The following is a 25,400-nucleotide window of genomic DNA, read 5'->3' as shown; positions in this document are numbered from 1 at the left end:
GTGGAGAAAGGATCATTTTGTAAGGAGGGGGGGAGCCGGACAGCTTCTAAGCCCATCGCCTCGTCATCAGAAGTGACCGCACCGTCAGAAACCCGCGAGGGCAGACCATCAACATTCAGAAGAAGCATCACAGGGCAATAGTAATTTCCATAATGGAGGGTCGTCCATACAAGCGGGAACGGCCTCCGCTGGGAGATGAAGTATCCTGTAATCCTGGAGGCAAATAGGGGACAGGCTTCGGAGGAAAAAGAGGGCACTCCTGCCGGGGTTATGTCAGATTGAAGTGGTCCTTGGGTCATGGATGGTGTCTTGGGATACGTTCCAAAGACACTCTCCATTCTGGGTGGCACATAGCTCATGAGTAGGGTCTGTGTGCAGCACTTTCAAAGCTACTTACTGAAGACGCACAGAGACATGCCTGTCACTATCGCCCGAGACGGTTCCAACCTGGGAGCACACACATCTTGTCCACACTACCCTCCAAGTGTCCAAGGAGTCAACCATCTGTCTGCACAGCCACCATATCTGAGGTACCAACTCGAGGCCACGCTGGGCTGTTAATAAATATGAAAAATATGAAAGTCTTTTTTTTTTTTACTCTTCTTTTGCAGGAGAATTCATTCAACTTCATCTCTATCTTAAACATTTCCTTTGACCGACTGAAATTATTTCTGCCCATCTTTTCAGCGAGGGGAAACCCTTCCTATGGTTAGTCATCCCATAGCCTGGCACCTGGGATTCCTTAACTTGCAAGCAGACGTGCAGGCAAATTTATTCGAAGAACTGCGTCAGAGTGCTTTTTTTTTTTTAAGTTAATTTTCATTGAGATTGGCCGAAACTGGTAAAATGCCAGAGACTTTACCATGTTCTACCACTGCGTCAACAAGGGAACCAAGATGGCGTGCTTGGGCGGCTCAGTTGGTTGGGTGTCTGACTTTGGCTCATGTCGTGATCTTGCGGTTCATAGGTTTGAGCCCCGCGTCAGGCTCTGTGCTGACAGCTCGGAGCCTGGAGCCTGCTTCCGATTCTGTGTCTGCTTCTCTCTCTGCCCCTCCCCTGCTCGCACTGTGTCTCAAAAAGAAATAAGCGTTAAAAAATAAAAAATAAAAAAGACAGAATTCCTATGGGTAGAAACCATAGGGGCTAGATCATGGAGCCCAAAGGGAGTTTGTGTCAGAAACACGAGTGTTGCTGGTGGTGAGTGTAGAGGTTTACCGTGGTACCTACAGGAGCTAAGCTAAGGTCAGCATCAGGGAACCTGACCTTGCTAGTTCTTCTGCTGTTATGCATCCTATCCCTTTGCTTAATTTAATAACCTCTGCTGAGACCTTGTGTTTTCCCACTGTAAGTATTAATTATCTCTGGTCTGTGCCCTTAAATTGCTCATAGTCTAGCAGTGAATGTAAACATTTAGGAAGTAACTATGACATAATGTGAATGTTCCTTCTGGTATTATCTTTCCCACTCTCCATAAATCTTGGTAAGCTTGTATTCACACTCTTGAATTTCAAAGCTTAACTCTTTTCTTCCTATCTTGCACAATCCAGCTCTCTCTCTATACCTAAAATTCTCAATGCATGTCTTAGACATCCCATCCCAGATTCCATCCTGCATCATCAGCCCACAGTCCCACAGGAGGTGGAAATAGACCACGTGATTGCTTAATAATAGCAATTTCAATACAGGCTTGGGGCGCCTGGCTGGCTCATTCCATTAAGCGTCTGACTCTTGATTTCAGCTCAGGTCGTGATCTCACGGTTTCGTGGGTTTGAGCCCCACATTGGGCTCTGTGCACTGACCTCGAGGAGCCTGTTTGGGATTCTCTCTCTCTCCTCTCTCTCTCTCTGTCCCTCCCCTGCCCATGCTGTTTCTCTCGAAATAAATAAACTTAAAAAATATCTAAATACGGGCTTTATCGCATCAACTGGGCTGTAGACTATGTTCAGATGGGAATTGGATTGACATTTCTTTATATTTAGGAGAGCGGCTCCTGCAGTGAAAGCATTTCTTAGAACCTCAGCAAGTAATTATTACTTTAAAAAAATGTTTGGGAGAGAAGGCGGGGAGGGGCAGAGGGAGAGAGGGAGAGAGAGAATCCCAAACAGGCTCCACGCTGTCAGCACAGAGCCCCAGTCGGGGCTCTAACCCATGAACTGCGAGATCATGACATGAGCCAAAATCTAGAGTTGGATGCTTAACCAACTGAGCCACCCAGGCGCCCTTCAGCAAGTAATTATAATTAGCGAGCATTTCCTGGGAGGATACTTCTTGTTCTAAATTTACACATTTGTATACATATGTATATATGTTTATATGCATTGATGCATATGTGTATTTATAGATACTATATAAATATATGTCTATTTTCACACACACACGTATGTTCCATGTGTTGGAACATACCTGCTCATGTCCCTGAGTTGCATCCTGTACCCTGACCATTTTATACAGAAGCAACTAGAGTCCCTGACGGTTCACGCCCTTCTCTGGGGTTGCTGATGGAGTTCATATTAAAGCCCGGGTTAAGAGGTAGATGGCATGAGCCTTCAGATCATGTTCCTGCCCAAGCCCCAGAAGGCCCCCAGCTATTCAACACGCGGGCAGATCGGTATGATGACGCCTTTCCGTGTGTCTGTGAGGCTTGCTCTTCACATAGGTCACGCTTCGAGCCCTCTGTTTGGAAGGGGATAAGCAACATCACATACAACTGGTTTTATTGATTATCTACAACATAAAGGGCACCAAACTGGGTACTGTGGGGGTTTACGGAAAAGGGAGAAGGCACAGTTTCTGAAGCTAATGTGCTTAATATTTCAGTGGCTTAGTTTGGAGACACACATGTACGTGTATATTATTAACTACATTATTAATTTGGATTGGTAGACTTGTATGTGTAAAAACTTGCCTATATGTCACGTACAGTGGAATACTTGTGTGGAACATATATGTCGTATGTAGACATATGTACTATATAAACGTAAACAATGTCTGTTGCATTTATACACACTATGCATGTATAAAAATTTTAAGGACAAACTCTCATGAAATAACTCCACATCCTTAGATAGGATAGAAAAAGATTACATCATTTATATAGAACAAATAATATAAGAAATGAGTGAATATTGCATGCAAGACAATCTTCTTCCTGAATCTCGATGGAGACATCAGGTGAAAGAAGTTGGTGACATATTTATCCTGCTAATATATGTTCTCTGGTATTGCAAAATGCATTTCTTCAATTTTTTTTAATGTTCATTTATTTATGAGACAGAGACAGAGCACGACAGGGGGAGGGGCAGAGAGTGAGGGAGACACAGAATCCGAAGCAGGCTCCAGGCTCTGAGCTGACAGCACGGAGCCCGCCGCGGGGCTCGAACTCACGGACCGCGAGATCACGGCCTGAGCCGAGGTCGGCGGCTTCACAGACTGAGCCAGGCAGGTGCCCCCCGAAATGCGTTTTTCGCGGGTGTGGCTGTAAGGCAATTTCAGCTGCTTCTGACACAACAGACCTTCCCTTGTTTCTCCCTGTCAGTTATCTCACCCCAGTCGGGTCTTACCGCTTCACTGGGGGACTTTCTTCTTCCCACCGGCTTCCCTATTTCATGGACACTCCGTGTGGAGGATAATAGGGTGAGGTTTCAGAGAATCCGCAGGCTGAAGGCATCATAAGAGGCCAATTTGTCCAAGCCCTCCTTGTGTCGTTCAGGGGGCTGAAGCCCCTGGGCGCTAAGCGATGGGCCACAGGTCACCTGGCTAATTAGTGACCGGACAGGAGCACTCGCAGCTGAGCTGAGTATTCATTTTAGTCATACTGCCAGGAACGGGCTATGTCAGCGGATGGCCTGGTCCCTGGGGCTCGTAACATAACTTTGGAAAAAAACCAGTTTCTGTCTCTCCTTCAACTTTTAAACCTGTTTGGATGGTGCGTGGGGACATGAAGGTGTGTTAACATTTAACATTTGCATTTTTCAAGACTCGCGTAAATACGTAAATTATATGCATTGATTTGAAAATAAAAATTAAACGCATATGCTGCTGTCCGACGACAGAATAGGACACTATCGGTGTCTGTGTCTATCCACGCGTGTGTTGTTTCTACCCCATCCCGTGTCCCAGGCGCAAGCAGAATTTGGCTTTAAAAGTGCCGTTGCTTTTTTTATATTGTATTTCATTTTTTTAACGTTTAATTTCTTTATTTTGAGAGAGGGAGAGAGAGAGAGAGAGAAAGAGGGGAAGAGAGGCAGAGGACGAGAGAGAGAGAGAATCCCAGGCAGGCTCCTTGCTGTCAGCACAGAGCCTGATGTGAGGCTTGATCCCACGTACCGTGAGCTCGTGACCCAAGTCGAAATCGAGAGTCGGAGGCTAAACCGGCTGACCCACCCAGGGGCCCCTCTTTTAATATTTTAGTACAAATAAGCTCTAACCAATGCCCTGTTTAGTTTTATACAGTATTATATAAATAAAACCACGCCATGCATATTCTTCCGTGACTTGCTTTTTATTTTGGCGATTTCTCCATTTTGATACGTATGTCCGTATTTCATTCATTTTTCACTATTGGGCAGGGTGCTCTTTGCATGTGCCAACCTTTATGTGTCCATTCTCCTGGTAATGCACATCTGTGTTATCCTCCTTGCTCCTGTGACTATGTCTGCACGGGGACACTGTTTTGTGTCTCTGGACACACATATTAAAGAAGCTTGAGAGCAGAGACAGAGATGAGGAACACCAGGTAGTATGTGTATGTCTCTCCATGTGTGTGCAGTTAATCGGAACCAAAGTCTTCCTTGTGGTTGACTTCCCCATGGCACACCAAACTGTTCTCTAATGGGACGGCGCTAATTTTCACCAGCACGTATGAGTTTTCTAGTTGCCTTACGTCCTGGCTCAACACTTGGTACCATTTGACTTTTCCATCTTTCAGCCATAATGACTGAGGTCAGGCCTCCTGTCCCATAAGACCCTTGGCAGATTTGAGGACTTACCGTATGGAATTATGGGAAGGGGCGCCCGCCAAAGGTGGTATTTAACTTAGCCTGAATAACTTGACAAATAATGGTACCAGTTATTAAAATGTAGGGAACCAAAGGACAGGGCCAGTTCGACGGGATCAAAAATGAGAGTTTTCTGAACACCACAAGGTAATGTAAGTGAGAAGGTTCTGGAGACATGACACTGTGACTTTGAAGATGCAGGACCAAGTTTGGTGACAGAAGTCCACCCGTAGCTGCAGATATTTGCAACTTATTTGATTTAGATTTGGAAATAATTTTTCGTAATAGCTTAATTAGACACAGAAAATCAAGCATTTAATGGCCTTTCCGTCCGTGCTGATCTTTGTGTTTGCTAAGCACAGAATGTGGATGAGGAATCGAGCCGTACTCTTAAGGGTAGTTTCGTGAGAACGTAGCTTGTAGTGGGCTGGGGTCATGTCTTCATCCACCACTGTGTTCCCACCGCCTATGAAGCTGATCTTTCTGAAATGCTTCTTGACCTGTGATTAGGTTTTGCTGTGGCTATCGTAGCATCCTGTTGTCCACAGAGTTGACTCTAGAAAATCCCTTTATTCCTGACCTGAGTTTTGGGCTACAACTGTCAAGTATCTTTCTATCCAGTCAATTTTGACTGGACCATATGGAAGCCATCAACTCTTTCTCCTGTGTTTAGTCCGGGTTCTGTGGATCCGCTTGCTGGAAACTCCAGTTCCTTTTCCACTGTGGCTCAGGTGTGTTCCTGACCCATTAAAGAACAGACGTGGGCAGGCAGGCGGTGGTGTTGATTGATGCCCTGAGCCTGCAGTGCAGCATGCAACCACCTTCCAGACTGTATAGTTGGCATCTTTATTTACTGTCCAATTACTTTATCTACATCTGAGCTTCATGGTTCAACACGGTAGATTTCTGTGGGATCCGATTTTCACAACTGAAAGTTCATAGGTGAATGAGAAGTGAATGTGCTGTAACGTTCGCCAAAGACAATGGATTGTAACCTTGCTCACCTAGGAGGTAAGACCAGAATATTAAATATATGCAAAAATATGCTAATTGGCTGATGGCTGGCATTGAGTGAACCTTGGTAGGGATTGACAAGTGTGTGTGTGTGTGTGTGTGTGTGTGTGTGCAGGCTGCACATAGTTGGAAGAATGGCGATCCTCAGATTTCTTAGTAAACCCTGTGGAAGGATTGTTGTACAAGCGCGTTAACTGGGCAGGGACCACAATCGGCTGTTCTTATTCCCGATGCTCATGAGGTCAGATGAACGTGATTCTTCAGAGTATCTCTGGACACCAGCCCTCCGTGAATCTCAGGCCTCCCGCGTAGCTGAGAGCCTCACGGAGGAGAGTTGTTTCTGGCTCCCTCCCCCCACCTTTTTTTTTTTTCCCAAGTGGAGTGGTTGGGCTTTTGAAGATGTATCCAGAAAGTTTTCCGTCTTCTCACGTATTTGTCACCACATGGAAACGTAAAGTTTTGAACACCCAGGGGATGGGGGACATGCTTTTATTCCTCGTTGGGTTCAAGACACCAAAATAAGTTTGGTCAGGACTCATGTTCACGAAGTACCTATTTTAACATGAAGCCGATCTCCGTTTGAGTGATGCGCATGTTGGGGAGAAATGTATTGCGACTTTTATTTTGACCCATTTATATTCTGAAACGCCTGCACAGCGTGAGCTTTGCCTTAATTACAATCTCAGACAGAATAACCGCCCTGTGGAGAATCATTACAAAAGACCCTATCAAGTTATAAATCATGCCGAAATGCCACCATTAGATATTCCTCTTTCTGCAACCTTTGCAGAGAAAACATGCTATAAAGCCGTTCTTAACTCTCAAATTCTATCTATTCAATGGCATCATTTTTACATTTTTTCATTAAAATTTTTTATTCAGCTAATTCGCTTTAAATTTTTTTAAATGTTTATTTTTGAGAGAGAGAGAGAGAGAGAGCGAGTAGGGGAGGGATGGGGAGAGAGGGAGACATGGAATCTGAAGCAGGCTCCAGGCTCTGAGTTTTCAGCACAGAGCCTGATGAGGGGCTCGAACCCACAGACTGTGAGATTATGACCTGAGCTGAAGTTGGACACTTAACTGACTGAGCCACCCAGGTGCCCCTCTACTAATTCACTTTATAGTATGCCCTTTTATTTATAAAATATGTACAATATATAGAAGATTATATATAGATGTATGCAATGTATAATGTATTAAGTATATATATGTTATATGCATATATAACAACACTTCACCCCTTTTGAAATATTTTCCAGTGTCTGACATTTACATGAGAGGACTTTTTTTTTTAGTCCCCAAATATGTTGGTTGGTTGAATTTATAGGGATTTTTTAAATCATGATGATGATGTGTGTTTAATAGATTTACTTTTGAATTCTGTATTACTTGTAATGCTAAAAGTTTTAAAGTTGTCAGATATTTTAATGTAACACACACATACACATATACACACACACAAGCATATTACAAAGGTTTTTTTTTCAAAATACATTAAAAAATTTTTTTTAACATTTGTTTATTTTTGAGAGACAGAGAGAGAGAGAGAGAGAGAGCACAAGCTGGGGAAGGACAGAGAGAGAGAGGGAGACACAGAAGCCAAAGCAGGATCCAGGCTCTGAGCTGTCAGCACAGAGCCAGACGTGGGGCTGGAACTCACGAACTGAGAGATCATGACCTGAGCCAAAGTCGGCCACTCAACCAACTGAGTCACCCAGGCACCGCTTAAAATACGTTTTTTAATGTTTGTTCACTTTTTGAGAGACAGAGACAGAGTGCGAGCAGGGCAGGGGCAGAGGGAGAGGGAGTCACAGAATCTGAAGCAGGCTCCGGGCTCCAAGCTGTCAGCACAGAGCCCGACGTGGGGCTTGAACTCATGAACTCTGAGATCATGACCTGAGCTGAAGTCAGACGCCTAACCGACTGAGCCACCCAGGCTCCCCACAAACATATTATAATGTTTAAAATGTACCCATGGATACCTAAGTCACTTACATGGCCCCCAGAATTCCATGCTGGATGACTCAGACTGTGGTCCTCACTCTGGGGTCATTTAGCAATAACGGGAGACATTTGTGATTGCTCAAATTGGGTGGGGAGGTGTTACTGGCATCTAGCAGGTGGAGTCCAGACAGGATGCTTAACACCCTACCAGGCACAGGACATCACCTGCCTCAAAGAAGTACATGGTGCAGAATGGCAACACTGCTGAGGTAGAGAGACCATGGGCTTCAGATCAGATTACTTTTATGCAAATTAGCCAAATTTCAAACAATGAGGAAATAAGTAAGACAGTCCTGAACTGATGAACATTACCTATAAGGTGTTCACACGTCCCCAAACACCTTCTCTTAGGTCCTGCTGGTCCATGATCTCTCTCTGGCCCTCAGAACCCTGTGGGGAGGTCGGTTTAGGCAGAGGACAGGCTTGATCATTGGGCTCAGCGTGAACTCTAGGGCTGATCCCATTGTGTACTCTTAACACGCATGTGGCTTGTAGATCCTCTCAGTCCTGCTCGCCACACCCCATGAAGAAGGTTTGACACACCATTGACCTACATTCCCAGCAGCTCAGCTCCCTTCCCTCAGCTCACAGAGGTAGCCTTTTGAGGACCTGAGTCTCTCAGAATCACAAATTAATGGCCAGTGCATTTTCATTCAGGTCTGATGAACTTGGCCCAGGAAGTCATAGACTATGGAATTTCCCCCAGAGGTGGTATAGCTCCATGACAGTTCCAGCTCTGATAGGTTTAATTTTTTTACGTTTATTTATTTATTTTGAGGGGGGCCAGAGAGAGAGAGAATCCAAGCAGGTTTCCACACTCAGCATGGAGACCGATGCGGGCTTGATCCTACAACCCTGAGATCATGACCTGAGCCAAGACCAGGAGTTGAATGCTTATGTGACTGAGCTATCCAGGCATCCCACCGATAGGTTTAATTAAAGAAAAAAGCTCGTTGACATATTCTCCTGACATATTCTCCTCCACTGTGCACTTAACTGGGTGCTTATGGTCTAGTCCAGAAATAATCTGAATTGCCCACAACATCTTTACAAATGCATTCTCTGTTTTTGAGTTGAAGAACACTCTATTTAAGGATAGGATTCCTTGCACCACCTAATGTAATATTTTCTATCCCTAATGGATCATTCACAATCCTTTCCTGCTCATGCACAACATTCCTTAATGCCGTAAGAGGAACGATTGATCTAGTGAGAGTCATAAGATCTACATCGAGACAAGTCTGGGAGAACAGACTCAGTGGGAGGGTAACTCAAAAGTACCATCAGCTTTTAAAATGGGCTGCAAGGTGAGAAGTTTACCCTGGATGGCTTAGGTATCAACACTTTTAATGATGAATGATGTCCTGATGGGACAAGCACTGCAGAATGTACTTGAAATGCAGTGTCATGCTCAGTTCTTACAAGGATGTGGAGATTCAGGGTGATGATGTGTGGAGTCTAAAGATAGGTGCCATTAAGTAACCCAAGAGAGATTAGTATCCAGAGCCTACACTCATTTTTTCCCCAAGTCTATTTATTTATTTTTTTTGAGAGAGGGAGAGAGAGAGAGAGAGAGAGAGAGAGAGAGAGAGAGAGGGAGGGAGAGGACAGAGAGAACCTCAAGCAGGCTACACTCTGTCAGCATGGAGCCTGACTCAGGGTCCATCCCATGAACCATAAGATCATGACCTGAGCTGAAACCAAGAGTCGGATGCTTAGCCCACTGAGCCACCCAGGCGCCCCTGAGCGTGCACACTTCTCCTTTCCTTGTACTGAAAAAATTTTCATATGTTCCATGACTATCAGACCTTGGGGAATAGTGACAGTTTCCTTAAATGCTTGACAAACATTGGGAAGCACCTGTCCACTGATTGGCTGGTCATTGTAGCTAAAGGTGAAATTGGGAGATGTCATTTGAGCAATATGTATCACTTTTGGGCAACTCAACAAAGACAACGTTCAACAAATGCTGAATGTCTTCTAAATGTCCCGTGTCGTTCCTGGTCATGGGCACCCAACAAGAATTAAGACAAGTGAGGCTCTTGCTAGGTTCTGTTACATGAAGATAGATGCTCAGCAGCAAATAGGAATTTCATAGAGTCATGGTGAGGGTTGCATGGCACCCTTGGCTTCATTATCATCATCCGTGTTTGCTTTTGTTTTCTTCTCCCCCATTAGGCGGACTGCTCTGCCTGGGAGTTTTCCTAAGGAATCCTTGTCCTCGGGTATCGGATGGTCACCGCCTCCTTGGAGCCTCACACTTGCCGGGATTCGGTGCCAGGATTAAGAGAGGGCTGCTCTCTCTCGCAATGGGCTGCCGAGACAACTGCTGGGTTTCTTCTTAACCTTGGGCTCTGTCTATGACCCATCTGAGAGGCTCCCCTCCTGGGTCCTTTGCTCCCTGGAAAGCCCTATCTCTCTGCGGGCTCGCCTCACGGCTCTGTTTGCTTGGAGTTGTATCACACGGACACCCGCGGATGTGGAAGTGAACAATGTCGAGGCCCAAGGGACTGTTATGGCTTCCGTTGTTCTTTACCCCGGTCTGCGTCATGTTGAACTCCAATGTTCTCCTGTGGATAACCGCTCTTGCCATTAAGTTCACGCTCAGTGACAGCCAAGCACAGTATCCAGTGGTCAACACAAATTATGGCAAAATCCGGGGCTTAAGAACACCATTGCCCAATGAGATTTTGGGTCCAGTGGAGCAGTACTTGGGGGTCCCGTATGCCTCTCCTCCCACTGGAGAGAGGCGATTTCAGCCCCCAGAGCCCCCGTCCTCATGGACTGGAGTTCGAAATGCCACCCAGTTCGCTGCTGTGTGCCCCCAACACCTGGACGAGAGGTCTTTATTACACGATATGCTGCCCATCTGGTTTACTGCTAATTTGGATACTTTAATGACCTACGTTCAAGATCAAAACGAAGACTGCCTTTACTTAAACATCTACGTGCCCACGGAGGATGGTGAGTAGTTTATTTAAACAGTAAACAGCACGTGCTCGCCCAGTGTTGGATTTGCCAACAGGGTTTTCGAATGTCCTGTGCATGATATTTTTTCCTATAACCTGTTTACATTTTTCATATTGTGAATGCAGCGACGACCCTAATTTATGCTTCATTCCCCTTGTATTTACCGAGCACTCAGAGATGGACGGTGCTGTAATTAATGACTTAATTATTTTCATCTATTGCCTTTTTAGCGTGTTTACAATGTGTATCTGCAGCGGATAACCAGTGCGAGCATGTAGTGTTACCTTTTCTGCCCGCATCATCTGTAAAGGGACGAGTCTATAGAAAACAATAGAATTAAGAACACTGTCATGTTTAAGTTGCAAACTGAAAATTAGAAGGCATGGTTCTTTTTCATTAATGCCTAAAGATTTTAGCAGTTTCCTCCTTCCTTCCTTCCCTCTTTCTCTCCCTCCTCTCTTTCTCTTTCTTTCTTTTCCTTCCCTCCCTCCTTTCTCCCTCTTTTTCCTTCCTTCCTTCCTTCCTTCCTTCCTTCCTTCCTTCCTTCCTTCCTTCCTTCCTTCCTTCCTTCCTTCCGAGTCTTGAAAGGAAAACCACTGATTGTTTTAAACGTAGAAGCAAGGGATATTTCATACAATGGTTGGATTTCATTGTTTAGACTCATTATTGCTAACATAAATTTACAGCTTGTTTCCTCCTAATATTCACAGCAGTCAAATGGCTAACGAGTATCCTTACATGATTCTAGCTACATTAGGAGATAATGTGCTTGCTTGAACAAAATGTTCCCTTTCTTCTCAGTAGCACAGCCATGAAAATCTGTAAGAACCAATGATGTTTGATTTATTCATTTAATCCAACGGTAGTAAAATTTGGTTATCTTCCTGTCTGTGTAGATTTCAAATTAAAAAACAAAAAAATTTGTAAAGGCTAACCAGACTAATGTTATGCTGCAGTGTGAACACATTTCTCACTGACCATTTGCGTATGCTATTTTTAGACAAGGGGAGACAAAAGCCTGAAAGGTACATCTTACTGGAATTAAAAGAAGTAATTTACAGGAACCATAGACACCATCAACTATAGAAACGAAAATGTGTCCTTTGCATCTTTTAGGGGAGAGATTTCTTTTTCTTTTTGTTCTTTTTGCCCCCCTTTAATCCTTGGAGAATGATTTTTACTTAAGATTTGCCTGAGGGCGTGCAAGAAGGGATCCACGGTGTCCAAAATTGGATCAGCTGTCCTGTGCTGTGTCCTTGTCCGTGCTGAAAGGTAGCCTCAGCACGTCACGAAACACCAGACCGTGGTGGTCTATTACCCACATCACAGAGAACCCCCGGAGAAAGAGGAGGAAAGACAGTGCACTATTCTATTTGTACACTAATATAATTATAATCTCTGGCTGGTGGTGCTTGTAGGGAAGCATAACCATACCCCAAACTAACGAGACAGCTCACTTCTGAAGCCGCTTAGCTGGGTGGTGGTTGTTCTCCTCGCGACCTATGCAAATAAGAAATTAGAAGAAGCAAAGGCAGAAAAGGACAGAGAGAACAACACAGCATACAGGATGAAAATCGCCGTCCTGGTACGCTTGCCGTGCTGGGGACTCTGTGGCTCTCCCCTCCCGGTGAGAGGTCGGTTGGTCCGAAAGAGACCAACCCCGGAGAAAAGTCAGTAGCCTTCCTGACTGCAGCACTGAGATGTGCAGTTGTGTAGCTCGGAAACACGAAGGATTTGGCCATTTCACTGTGGTCTGCTACTGACTAGGAATTGGGAAATGCTACCTGATGGAAAAGCAATCCAAACTTAAAAGAGTAAGGCCAGCGTGGCTTGCTTACCTGTTCAGAGCTGTTTTGCAAACAGTATCTCACGTGATCTTGACGAGAGAATCAGAAATCCAGTAGGGGCCGAAAGGCAGAATGTGTTTTCCTACGACGTATATATATTGGCATTTCGCTCGTGAGTGAAGGTGTACCTGCCTGTATGTTTGTACAAAGAACAAATCACAGCCTGTAGGGTCAGGAGTCTTGAGGTTTCTTTTTCTTTTCTTTTTTAAAATATTTGCATCAATTTGAGAATCAATGTGGAGCTTTAGAAATTTAATTGTTGGTTATTCACTTAGTGAATAAACTCCCCGCCTTTAATAACATATTGAAATGGCAACATGCTGATTCCTCCAAGGACCTCCCTTTATGGATTGCCTTAACTCATATCAATGCATTTATGTAATGATGTAAGACAGCAATATTGCATATACCACTTTGATCCTTCAATTTTCTAAAAAAAATTTTAACGTTTATTTATTATTGAGACACAGAGTATGAGCAGGGTAAGGGAAGAGAGAGAGGGAGACACAGAATCCCAAGCAGGCTCCAGGCTCCAAGCTGTCAGCACAGAGCCCGACGCGGGGCTTGAACTCAGACACTGCGAGATCACGACCTGAGCCGAAATAAAGAGTCGGACAGTTACGGGCACCTGGGTGGTGTACCTGCTTAAGAGTCTGGCTCTTGATCTCGGCTCAGCTGAGCTGTCACAGTGTGGAGCCTGCTTGGGATTCCATCTCTCTCTGTGCCCCTCCCCTGCTTGTTGTCTCGTTGTCTCTCTCAAAATGAACACAAATAAACATAAAAAAAAGAGTTGGACTTTTGACCGACCGAGCCACCCAGGCGCCCCGATCCTTCAATTTTTTAGATTCATTCTTTCTGTGTCAATCAGAGGGTGACGGGGTTGACCATGCCCACCTTGACTTGACTCCCAAAGATAGTTCTTGAGTACCCACCACTTGCTTAGATGTTGGGGTCGCACAGGACATGAGGATTCCTAATTTAGGGAGACGGACGCTTGTGGGCAAAAAAACGACTCCCCAAAGGCACCTCCATTGCTAATCCCTGGCACCTGTAACTGTGACACCTTCCATGGCGAAGGGCCGTTTCCATTGCGTGTGGCATTGCCTTGGCTCATCGGTTGACTTGACGCTAAGGGGAGCGTAGCTTGCACAACCTGGGTGGGACCACCAGTTAATGACAAAGACCCTCCATCCATTGCTGCACCCTGGCTCTGCTGCTTTCTGTCTCCCGGTGCCAGCTTCCAACCCTGACCTTCCCAACTGTAAGGTAACACCTGTTTGCTGCTGTGTGACGATGCAACGTGCACGGCAGTGTGTTACAATCCTGCTAGAACTCCACAGTGAAGCCTATACCCTAGGTGAAAACAGAGTAATGGCTGAAGCACTTGGTTTGTTTTGAGCCTTCAGAACCCCTACCCATTCTGAGACTCCGTGTGCTTTCCTTTCCATCTCCAGTGTTGCCTATAGGTGGGAAGACCTTCTTAATGCTGGCTGGTGAAAATTTGCTGCTTTCTGCACGCATACCAAGGGGATGGTACTCGTTCCAGTTTGCGGGCACTCTGCAGAGTTGAGGCATTAACTCTGTTGGGTAGAAACGCAACCTTTGTGTCCACTGTGATAGTATAGGGCTAGGGCAAATCCTACTAAGTGTCATACTTCAGAGGGATTGTACACAGGGATGTCATGAAGGGCCATTTAAAATTTCCAGAGTCAATGTCAATGAATGAGCCACAGCAAAACACCCAAGTGGTCCTCTTCTGTCTACTAAATCTCGCTCACAACGGGAGCTGCATGTCTAAATGGTGTCCCGTTTGCACCCATGTTAGCAAAATAGTTTGGGCTCCTCACCTGTAGACCTCAAGATCCTACCAAGATCTGGGCAGAGTGATGCTTTATGCTTTTTTTTTTTTTTAAATATAATTTATTGGCAAGTTGGCTAACATACAATGTGTACAGTGTGCTCTTGGTTTCGGCGGCAGATTCCCTTGGTTCATCGCTTACATACAACACCCAGTGCTCATCCCAACAGGTGCCCCCCTCAGTGCCTACCACCCATTTCCCCCCACCCTCCCCTGCCCCTCCATCAACCCTCAGTTCTCTGTATTTAAGACTCTCTTATGCACTTATTTCAAACAGAGAGGGAGGCAAACCATAAGAGTCTCTTTATGCTTTTTATTTTTATTTATTTATTTTTTTACTAAGTATTATAGAACTTGGGCATTTTTAAAAATTTATTTATTTTTTTAATATATGAAATTTATTGTCAAATTGGTTTCCATACGACACCTAGTACTCATCCCAAAAGATGCCCTCTTCAAGGCCCATCACCTACCCTTCCCTCCCTCCCACCCCCCCATCAACCCTCATCTTTATGCTTTTTGATGTAAACCCGCTTCCCGCCTCCAGCTGAGTCTAGAGAGATAGCTGTAAGAACGTGCCCACCTGGGTTCACATGCCAGCCTTTCCCCTTACCAGCCAAGGGATGACGGCGGACAGGTCACATGGCTTGTACGTGCCTCTGTTTCCTGTGGGTGTGAATGAGATCCACTGGGATTTAAGGCGTTCATATATGATACTTCATATATGTAACACATATAACCTGCACATGTAACCACTCTGTAGTCCAATGTTAGTGCAGCATAATTCATCGTCAAAAAGGGAACAAAAACAACATATCAGCAAAATTGCATGTGCTTGTGGAGTCTAATATAAATATTAATCCAGTGCGTAATAAATGTTTCTTGTCTGTAACATAATCATTTACTGTGGTAGTGGACGGGTCAGCTTAAGGAACGGGATCAAGGGACCATCCTTTCTGATAGTGCTGAGTATGGCTTTAAGAAAAGGGAATGTAGAGAGAATACGATACTGTTTTACAAGAGCACCGAATTATTCTGCTCTCCCTTATTCCGGAGCCTGGTCTTTTCCAGCCTCAGTTGTCAAATGCGTTTTTAGCATCCTGTGTGAGTTACAGAAATTAATCATCAAGAAAGCATTAAAATTCATTTCTTGGAAGAGTGCGTTTGCACATCCAAAGACAATAGTAGTCTTTTTTTTTTTTTAAACGTGAGATAAAAGAGAGATTAATTTCCTTTCTGTTCTCATCAAGTCTCAGTCCATTTGTATGCATGTAAGTCACATGCAGGTGACAAAGTAAAAGGGTAACCGAGTTAGAGTTAACACAGTGAGACAGATGTTTTAACGAATCAACATGCAACTCTGTGAAAACAAAGGATTGTCATTTCCGTCTGTCACTCGGGTCTGTGACGTTGTGTAGAAGTATCTTGTAAGGGAAGGTAATTATGGAAGATTATTAAACAGAAATCTCTCTGACAAGGATTCCTGGAAGGGAATTGAGCATTTTGCGAAGACGGTTATCTTGGAGTAGATTTCTGATAACCTGCATTTCTCTACCAGCTTAGAAGATTGAGACATTCAACCTTCTCCACATTTAGTGACGTCAGCTATATTAGTGGTAATAGCAGGCCTCTTAGACCTCTTCTGCATATTGTTTAGGATTATAGCAATTTTGGAGTATGCCGCTGCTTAATTATGAATCATAATTAACAAGATGATTATACAGATAATTTTGACACGGAAGAGGTCAGTACGTTATCTGTTGAATTTCATGTGAATTTCATGTTATTCTCGCTACATGAGCTTTCACTGGAAGATTCAGTTCCTCGTGTTCGATGGTCGGGAGTAGGTCCCTGCCTTCCTGCTCCGTTTTCATACTAAACCAGGGTGTTTTCATACTAAATTCATTTCACTTTCCCTCTTTTATGTCTAAGAGCGCCTCTCCTTGGAGCGCTCCTATCCAAATGGCAGCAAAAGCGAACAGAAGCGAAGATTTCCGTAGCTTTGGATTTGACGACCATGGAGGGTGTGTGGTGTGCAAAGCGGGGGCCCACACATGAACACATCCGACCTACAGATCACACAGTGAGCTCACAGGTGACATCCAGGACAAAAGCCAAAGAGTGATAGTCGTTAAGATAAATAAAAGTGACTGGTCTCTATTTTACTGATCCAATCAGATATTCTGTATTTGGGTTCAGAGAAATAGGCTTCCACAAACGAGAAACAGATTTTTCTTAATGTTTTGTTTGTTTATTTTTGAGAGAGAGAGACAGAGCGTGAGTGGGGGAGAGGCACAGAAAGATGGAAACATAGAATCTGAAGCAGGCTCCAGGCTCTGAGCTGTCAGCACAGAGCCAGACACGGGGCTCAAACACACGAATCTGAGATCATGACCTGAGTTGAAGTCGGATGCTCAACCGACTGAGCCACCCAGGCGCCCCACAGATTTTTTTTTAAGTGAAAAACATTTCCCTGTTAGATGTCATGTATCTGATTACTTCGGAAAGTGAACGTGTGTGTGTGTGTGTGTGTGTGTGTGTGTGTGTGTGTGTGTGAAAGGTATCCACTCAAGCGCGATATCCACTGTCCAATGAAGATGAAATGTGTTACGATTTCTGAAAACGCCCAGTTGGACATTGGAACATACTAACACTATACGGGTCCCTTCCTCTCCGAATATGCAAGCACTCTGACGTCCCCTTTAAGCAAAACACTCTCTTGTCTGCTGTGAGCACATACTCGTTTGCTCTGTTCCCAGCAGAAAGGGAGGAATGCAGGAGGGATTGACTCTTCAGCAAGGGAGTTTTGTGGTGTGTTTCCACAAGATAGGAGAAAGTTTGTAAACTCCCCTTCTTCCTTAAACTGATGCCTTCAGCCACATTCTGCATCATCTCTTTGGGGACTTACTCATCCCTCCATCCACAAGTGAAGTCCAGTATTCACTTAACATCCAACTCACCTGCTATGAGTTGACTTATTTCCAACTCAAGCCAGTCAATCTATGAATCTCCTCATCCCAATTTTGATTCTGTATCTCTTTTCTTCTCGTTTGTTCCTTTAAAGCCCTTTTAGCTGATTCATTAAAAAATTACCGATTTAAAAAAATGACCATTTGCACTTAGCATACACAAGGCATTGGACCAGTCCAAATGGTGATAGAAGAGAATATAAGCTCTTTGCTTGGAAAATGAATGAACTGTAACAAAACTCAAGTTTCAGAAAGGGTTCAGTGGGCAGAAGAATTCAGGGAGTTGTTAGGATCTCAAGGAAAAAAAATAAAAGGAGGGCAGTCTGTAAGTTGATGTTTTCTGTAGCGGATCCACAAGGGAACGTTTTCCCCCAATCCTGACATGATACACAAGGCATATACGCGTATGTTTTGCAGTGAGGAAGGGATTTCTGAACTCCTCCAAATAAGCTCCTCATTTATCGCTTCTCTAGATAGGCTAAGACATAAAAAGTGCAAAAATGGGGAGGAGGGAGAGATAAAACCTAACAAAATGATAGGACAGTGCACTGATGGTATAATCTTGCATGCAAAGCGCTCACCTGGGTGTTTTTTGCCGTTACATTTTTGACGTCAGAGGATTCATTACTGGGACTCCATCCCCAGGAATTCCAATGCGCATTTTTCTTCTCAGCACCACTAGGCAGTAACGTTAAATCAGAGAACGTAAAGTTCCATTCTTAACAAGTTCAAATGTACTTTTCTCACCTGAAATTAAAGATATATATATCATTTATTAAAAGATTTCTGCCTCCTTCCCAATTCTTCAATCTACTGAATTACTTTCATCACTATATTTTATTTTATTTTTATTTTTTTAAAAAAATTTTAAATGTTTTTATTTATTTTTGGAGAGAGAAAGAGACAGAGCATGAGTGGGGGAGGAACAGAGAGAGAGGGAGACAGAGAATTCAAAGCAGGCTCCAGGCTCTAAGGTGTCAGCACAGAGCCTGATTCAGGGCTCGAACTCACGAACTGTGAGATCATGACCTGAGCTGACGTCAGACGCTTAATTGACTGAGCTACCCAGGCGCCCTCATCACTATATTTTGTAATGTATCTACCCAGAGACTATGAAATAAAGTTATCACATTAGTTTTGCGTGTTTAAGAATAGCTTAGATTCAAAAATAGTAGCACAGCACAGAGAGAAAACTGCATTCTCCCTAAGAAAATTTAAATGTTTAAAATCTATCAACTTAGATTAGATCTTTCCTGTTGAGCTCAAATCAACTAATAATGAGATCGAATTCCACTGTAGTACATTTTACAAGTTGCTTGCATTTCATCAAGAGATTTTGGTGCATTGAGTATCATGGTCAAGGTTTCCCATCAAGGGGTTTTGCTGTATTGAGTATCACGGTCCAAGTTTCCCATCAAGGGATCTTGGTATATAGGGTATCATGGTCCAAGTTTCCCATGAAGGGATCTTGGACTGTTGAGTATCATGGTCCAAGTTTCCCACGAAGGGATCTTGGTATGTTGAGTACCATGGTCTCAAGTTTCCCATCAAGGGATCTTGGTATATAGGGTATCATGGTCCAGGTTTCCCATGAAGGGATCTTGGACTGTTGAGTATCATGGTCCAAGTTTCCCACGAAGGGATCTTGGTATGTTGAGTACCATGGTCTCAAGTTTCCCATCAAGGGATCTTGGTATATAGGGTATCATGGTCCAAGTTTCCCACGAAGAGCTCTTGGTATGTTGAGTACCATGGTCTCAAGTTTCCCATCAAGGGATCTTGGTATGTTGGGTATCATGGTCCAAATTTCCCTGGAGTGCATGATGGCACCAAGATGGGCGCCCATCACGGAATTACAAAGACCTCCTCTCGAGGGCTCATTGCATCTGCCGTCTTCCTTAGTGCCATATTTGCCTCTTCTTTACTCACTGAAGCCCTATGCCCAGTTGTAACATCTGCCGTGTCCTTAGAGTTGTGGTTATTTTACAAGTCTACACCGCCGATGGACTCTAAAACTTGTTTTGAGATTATTCTTTCATTTGTTCCTTCTACAACCGTTTCTGGGCATCCACCATGCTCTGGGCATTGCCTCTTGGCCAGCGTCTGTACAGAGCGTATACCGAGGGGAGAGAGGCAGAGAAGGAACAACACCCAGGCGACCAGGGGCTGAGACTCACAAAAAGAATAGTGAACAAAACCAAGCCCCTTCTTTTATGAAGCGAGTGCTGAGAGGCAGGCAAGATATAACAAACGCACATGCACTGCATTCGCCATAAACCTTTTCTAGGCAGGAGGACGTCGGTCACATGAATGAGTGAATGGGGAGCACTTGGCCACTCAGCCTTTTTTGGACCTGGCCATGAAAGACTTTTGCAGCTCCGTTAAGAGAGTTGACTTTGTTGTTAGACAAAGCGCTGGTGATCTATACCTGTGAACTTTCTACCAACACAGCCGGGGCAATTTTGGATGCTTCTTTTGCTCACTCTGTTGCTTGGAAAATCTTTGAAGACAAGGTATTATGCCCTTTCCTGTGTAGACTTTTGTAGGTCTCCTCAGCAGGTTTAGCTTTCTCCAGCACGTGGCTATGAGACTGACCCACCCTCCTACCTAGCAGTGCAAAGACTCCCCAAGATGATTTATTCTTTTTATTTTAACTTTATTTATTTATTTTGAGAGAGAGCAAGCAGGAGAGGGACAGAGAGACAGGAGAGAGAGAATCCCAAGCAGGATCTGAGGTGCCCGCACAGAGTGGGATGCGGGGCTTGAACCCACTAACTGTGAGATCATGACCTGAGCCAAAATCAGTAGATGCTCAACTGACTTCTTTTTAATTTTTTAATTTTTTTCAGTGTTTATTTGTTATTTGAGAGACAGAGACAGAGCATGAGCAAGGGAGGGGGCAGAGAGAGAGAGAGAGAGAGACACAGAATCCGAAGCAGGCTCCAGGCTCTGAGCTGTCAGCACAGAGCCTGACGTGGGGATCAAACCCATGACCTGTGAGATCATGACCTGATCTGAAGTCAGATGCCCAACCGACTGAACTACCCAGGCACCTCTGATGATTTATTCTCCATCACGATGTATGTTCTAAACAAGGCTGGAGTTGACCTTAGATTTTTTTCTTTAGCGAATGCCTGAAGCTCTTGGCTTACATACATCGTGCCTGAAAGTCACATGTTCTCATAATTTTTTAAAGAAGTAGCATCCTATTTTACGACATGATTTAGAAAGTAATGGAAAACAGGATCCCTCTGCTTCCCATGATAAAGTGTGTGCGCACACACCGGGACAAAGTAATTTGCGGCTGAGGCTTGGATATCCCTGCAGGATGTTGACTGCATTATCTTTCCCAGTTGCAGCCGGGCCAAAGCCTGTGTGCTGCCCATTCCCCTGAAATACCAAGCCCCAGAGGTGTTACAAGGGAAGACGGCATAAAATTGCGATAGAACAGCCAAGAAGCTAATTGCTTTGTAGTTTTGAGGAAGCAGGGCGTTGTCTGTTTTTAAATACAGTTGACTGTGATTTGAGTTAATGGTGATGGACTGATTTCCAGGATATTCAGTAACGGTCACAGGTTAGAGTAATTGAGTTGAGGGGCGCCTGGGTGGCTCATTAGGGTGAGCTTTCAACTCTTGATTTTGGCTCAGGTCACCATCTCAGAGTTCATGGGTTCGAGCCCCACATCGGGCTCTGGGCTAACACTGCAGACTCTGTTTGGGGTTCTCTCTCTCTCCCTCTCTCCCTGCCCCTCCCCCACTCTCACTCATGCTCTCTCCCAAAATAAATAAACACCCATTAAAAAGAATAATTGAGATGCCAGAAATCATCAGGTTAGAAGTTATGAGGTCCTAGCCTGAGAGGAATTAAGGGTCTGTGAGATTTGAAATTGTTATCCTAAGGCCACAGACTATCGGTTGGAATCTTTAAAAAAATTTTTTTGACGTGCGTTTATTTATTTTTTTGTTAGGGACAGAGACAGAATGCGAATGGGTTAGGGACAGAGAGAGAGGGAGACACAGAACCCGAAGCAGGCTCCAGGCTCCGAGCTGTCAGCACAGAGCCCGACGCGGGGCTCGAACTCGCAAACCATGAGATCGTGACCCAAGCCAAAGTCAGACGCTTAACTGACTGAGCCTTCCAGGCGCCCCGTCAGTTGGAATCTTTTAAAAGACGTTTACAGATCATAGCATGGCTCTTAGTCCTTCAGACTTTTCTCTTGTCATTGGGTTTTTGAGTTGACCCATGTTATGGGTTGAATTGTGTCCCCCCAGAAAGATAATATGGAAATTGTAATCCCTGATTAGTAAATGTCCGCTTCTTTGAAAGGAGGGCTTTTGTAGATGTAATCAAGGTAAGATGAGGTCATGCTATGTTAGGAAGGACCCTAAGTCCATTATGACTGGTGTCCTTACAATAGAAGACACATGGAAAAAGACAGATCTACATGGAGAAAATGCCATAAGAAGGTGGAGGCAGAGATATGAGTAGTGGATCCACAAGACAGAAAACACCAAAGATTGCTAGAAAGCACCGGAAACTGAGAACTGAGAGAGAGTGACATTGTTCTCCCCCAGACCCTAGAGAAGTAACCAGCGCTGCTGACTCCATAATTTCAGCCATCTGTCCTGCAGAACACTTGGGCAATTCATTCTTTTTAAGCCATGTGGCTCTGGATCCGAATCATCGCCGTTACTAACCTGGCACTTTTGGTTTATCCTTGGATTTCTTCTGTCTCTCTGTGAGGCTGTCTCCATGTGGAGGTAAAAAACGGTCACCAGCATTTCCCTGTGATATCACCCTTGAGTTTCGAGAAGTACATTGGCCTGGGGACGATGCCACTGGTTCAGCATGGGTCACAGGCCAACTCTGAAACGTGAGGAAATTTGTATTTGGACAACACTGAGGCATTGGGGTGCTGTGCTCTGGACGGATGTCTGGCTCTGGAGGTTGGCCTTGGGTGGCGAAACAGGGCTAACATGAGCTATGACTCCAGGTGGAAAAATTGCCCTGAAATGGGCCAAGCTCATTAGGATAGGGCGTAACCTACTGTGTCTGTTTCTTCTAAGCATTCCAGCTAAAGGGCTGGGTTTGCTGAAGGATTACCCAACTTAGAGAGTTGATCTAGGAGAAACGAAATTGAATTTGAACAAATTTCAGACTAAGCCTTTAGTAGGTGGGAGGGATCGGTAAGAGTTGCATTGTCGGGCACTGAACAAATGACTGACAAGATGGTATCCAGGGAATTCTGCAGGAAGCACAGGGCATCATCCTCAGCTGCTTCCTCTGCTCATTGGGCTTCTCTGAGAGTTTGAGGTAGGCAGGTTCTCAGGATAGTAGTAAAACCTGGTCTTCAGTTCTTACGCAGCTTTGTAAATCCAAGTAGGTGCCACCAGTACCCTCATTTCATTGTATTTCTTTGGTTTCTTAACATTTCCTCGTGTAGATGCTCCTGACATTAGCACAAATGCAATTGACAAATTTATTTATTCAACGAATACTTACTGAGCATGTTACAGTTGTCTGGCCACTTTGCCGAAAGGGTGCCATCCTTTCCCCTGCAGATCACACAGGGGAAGGCGGACAGTTAACCAGAGTTACCACTTAGTATAATCAGCGCCATGATGGGACAAGTTGGGGAGGTATGGGAACATCTGGGAGGAGCATGTTTCTGGACTGAGAGGTCAGGATACACCGAGGCAAACTATGAAAGACAACAGTTGACCAGATTGGTGGGTGAGGGGGATTTCAGGTGGAGGGGTCACCGTGGTCAGGAATGGAGCTTGCAAGCTGATGTCAATATCGATTCTTTTGGCTGAGTATGGTTTAAGAGACCGAGAGAGTGAATTTGAAGTCACTGTTGTGGTCAGTTAATTGCAAGACAGTGTGCTCTCATCATTGTCTGACCTACAGAGACTATTGATAGATGTGATCTTATGAAGATTGAAATACCCAATAAGGACAAATGTTCAACTAAAACAGGGCCTCACTTCCATTTAAAGATGTGAAACAAGAGGGGACAGTATGACTCATAGGCAGAATCCATCATGATGCTGCCTGTTTTTGCAAAAAAGGTTAATGGAACCCAACCCTACCCATTTATTTGCCTATTTCCTGTGGCTGCTTTCTTGGTACAATGGCTGAGTCAAATAGCTACAAAAGAGGGCATATGTCTCACAAAGTCCAAAATACTTACTGTTCTGCCCTTTAAATTTTTGTTTAATGTTTATTTATTTTTGAGAGGCAGAGTGAGACAGAACGTGAGCAGGGGAGGGGCAGAGAGAGAGAGAGAGAGAGAGAGAGAGAGAGAGTCTGAAGCAGGTTCCAGGCTCCAAGCAGTCAGCACAGAGCCCAACGCAGGACTTGAACTCACAAACCATGACATCATGACCTGAGCTGAAGTCTGATGCTCAACGGACTGAGCCACCCAGGCGCCCCCTCTATTTTGCCCTTTATAGAAAAAGGTTGCTGACCCTTGATGTAAAGAGCTACCTTCATGAAGTCATTGGGAATCTTGTAGTTAATACATATAATGGCATAGTCCAGACTTCCAAGGACGTAGCACAGTTGTTCTCAAACTGACCAGGAACTTTTTCATATGCAGACTCCTAGCCATCACCCAGGCTCCTACTGACTCATCAGTTCTGGGGATGGGCCCTAAGAATTTGAATTTTAATGACTGTGAAGGTGACACCAACAAATATTTTGTCATATAATAGTCATACAATAACATCACATATGATAGACAAAGATTTTGTCATGCAATAGTCATAACAAACATACATATGTGTGTATTAACTATTGTCATATTTATAGGACTCTTTACATGATGGCTAATGATGAGATTCATGATACAATAAATAGTCATAAATAGGACCTCAGAAAAATGGGCCTGAAGCATTGTGAAACCAAATATAAAGAAATAGTCCTTTCTGCCATTTGGAAAAAAAAATAATGAAACCCATTAAAGAAACCATGGCTCATATAGTTTAGACCAGGGTCAATTTGTGGAGTGACTTCCAAGGGCAACTGGTTGCAAAATGTATCTGCAGGCAGCTAAGAGACACACAATAAGGGGTTGTTACCTCTAGGTCCTTAAAATCTAATTTTTAACAAACTACGGACAGAACCATGGCCAGAGGACATAGCCACCTCATAAATGAATTACTGTAGATAGTAATACTAGCAGCAGCTACAGCCGTAGTAGTAGGAATAGACGATGATTTTGATGATAGTGGTGATAGTGATGATGGAAATGAAGATGATGATGGTGGTGATTATGATGGAGGTGATAATGACCATGAGGATGATGATAATGATGGTGATGATGATGGCGACGGTGATGATTTTGATGATAGTGGTGATGGTGGCGGTGGTGGCTGTGGTGGTGGTGATGATGATGATGGTGGTGATGATGGGGATGGTGTTGATGACGATGGGTATGATGGTGGTGGTGATGGTGGTGATGATGGTTGTGGTATTTGTGGGGATGATGATGATTGTGGTGGTGATAGTGATGATGGTGTTGATGATGGTGGTGGTGATGGTTGTGGTGATGGTGGTAGTGATGATGGTGATGATGACGATGGGTATGATGGTGGTGATGGTGGTGATGGTGATGATGACAGTGATGATGGTAGTGGTGTTGATGCTGGCGATGATGATGGGGATGGTTTTGATGATGATGGGGATGATGGTGGTGGTGATAGTGATGATGATGGTGATGATGATGGTGGGGATGGTG

The 25,400-nt window shown here is 44.3% G+C and overlaps 1 protein-coding gene across 1 annotated transcript in view; it reads left to right on the top strand.

Moving 5' to 3' along the window:
* The window catches only part of NLGN4X (neuroligin 4 X-linked), a 314,198-nt gene that overhangs the window by 64,910 nt on the left and 223,888 nt on the right, over positions 1-25,400 (top strand). Inside the window, exon 4 of the mRNA XM_030306029.1 lies at positions 10,194-10,979. Within this exon, the coding sequence (XP_030161889.1) occupies positions 10,508-10,979 (472 nt within the window). The 5' untranslated portion in view covers positions 10,194-10,507. The remainder of the gene's footprint in view (positions 1-10,193; positions 10,980-25,400) is intronic.

This window comes from Lynx canadensis, chromosome X (assembly GCF_007474595.2).
Source record: "Lynx canadensis isolate LIC74 chromosome X, mLynCan4.pri.v2, whole genome shotgun sequence".
Classification (NCBI taxonomy): Eukaryota; Metazoa; Chordata; class Mammalia; order Carnivora; family Felidae; genus Lynx; species Lynx canadensis.
The sequence above is the reverse complement of the archived record's forward strand: the minus strand, read 5'-3'. Positions and strand labels throughout refer to the sequence as shown.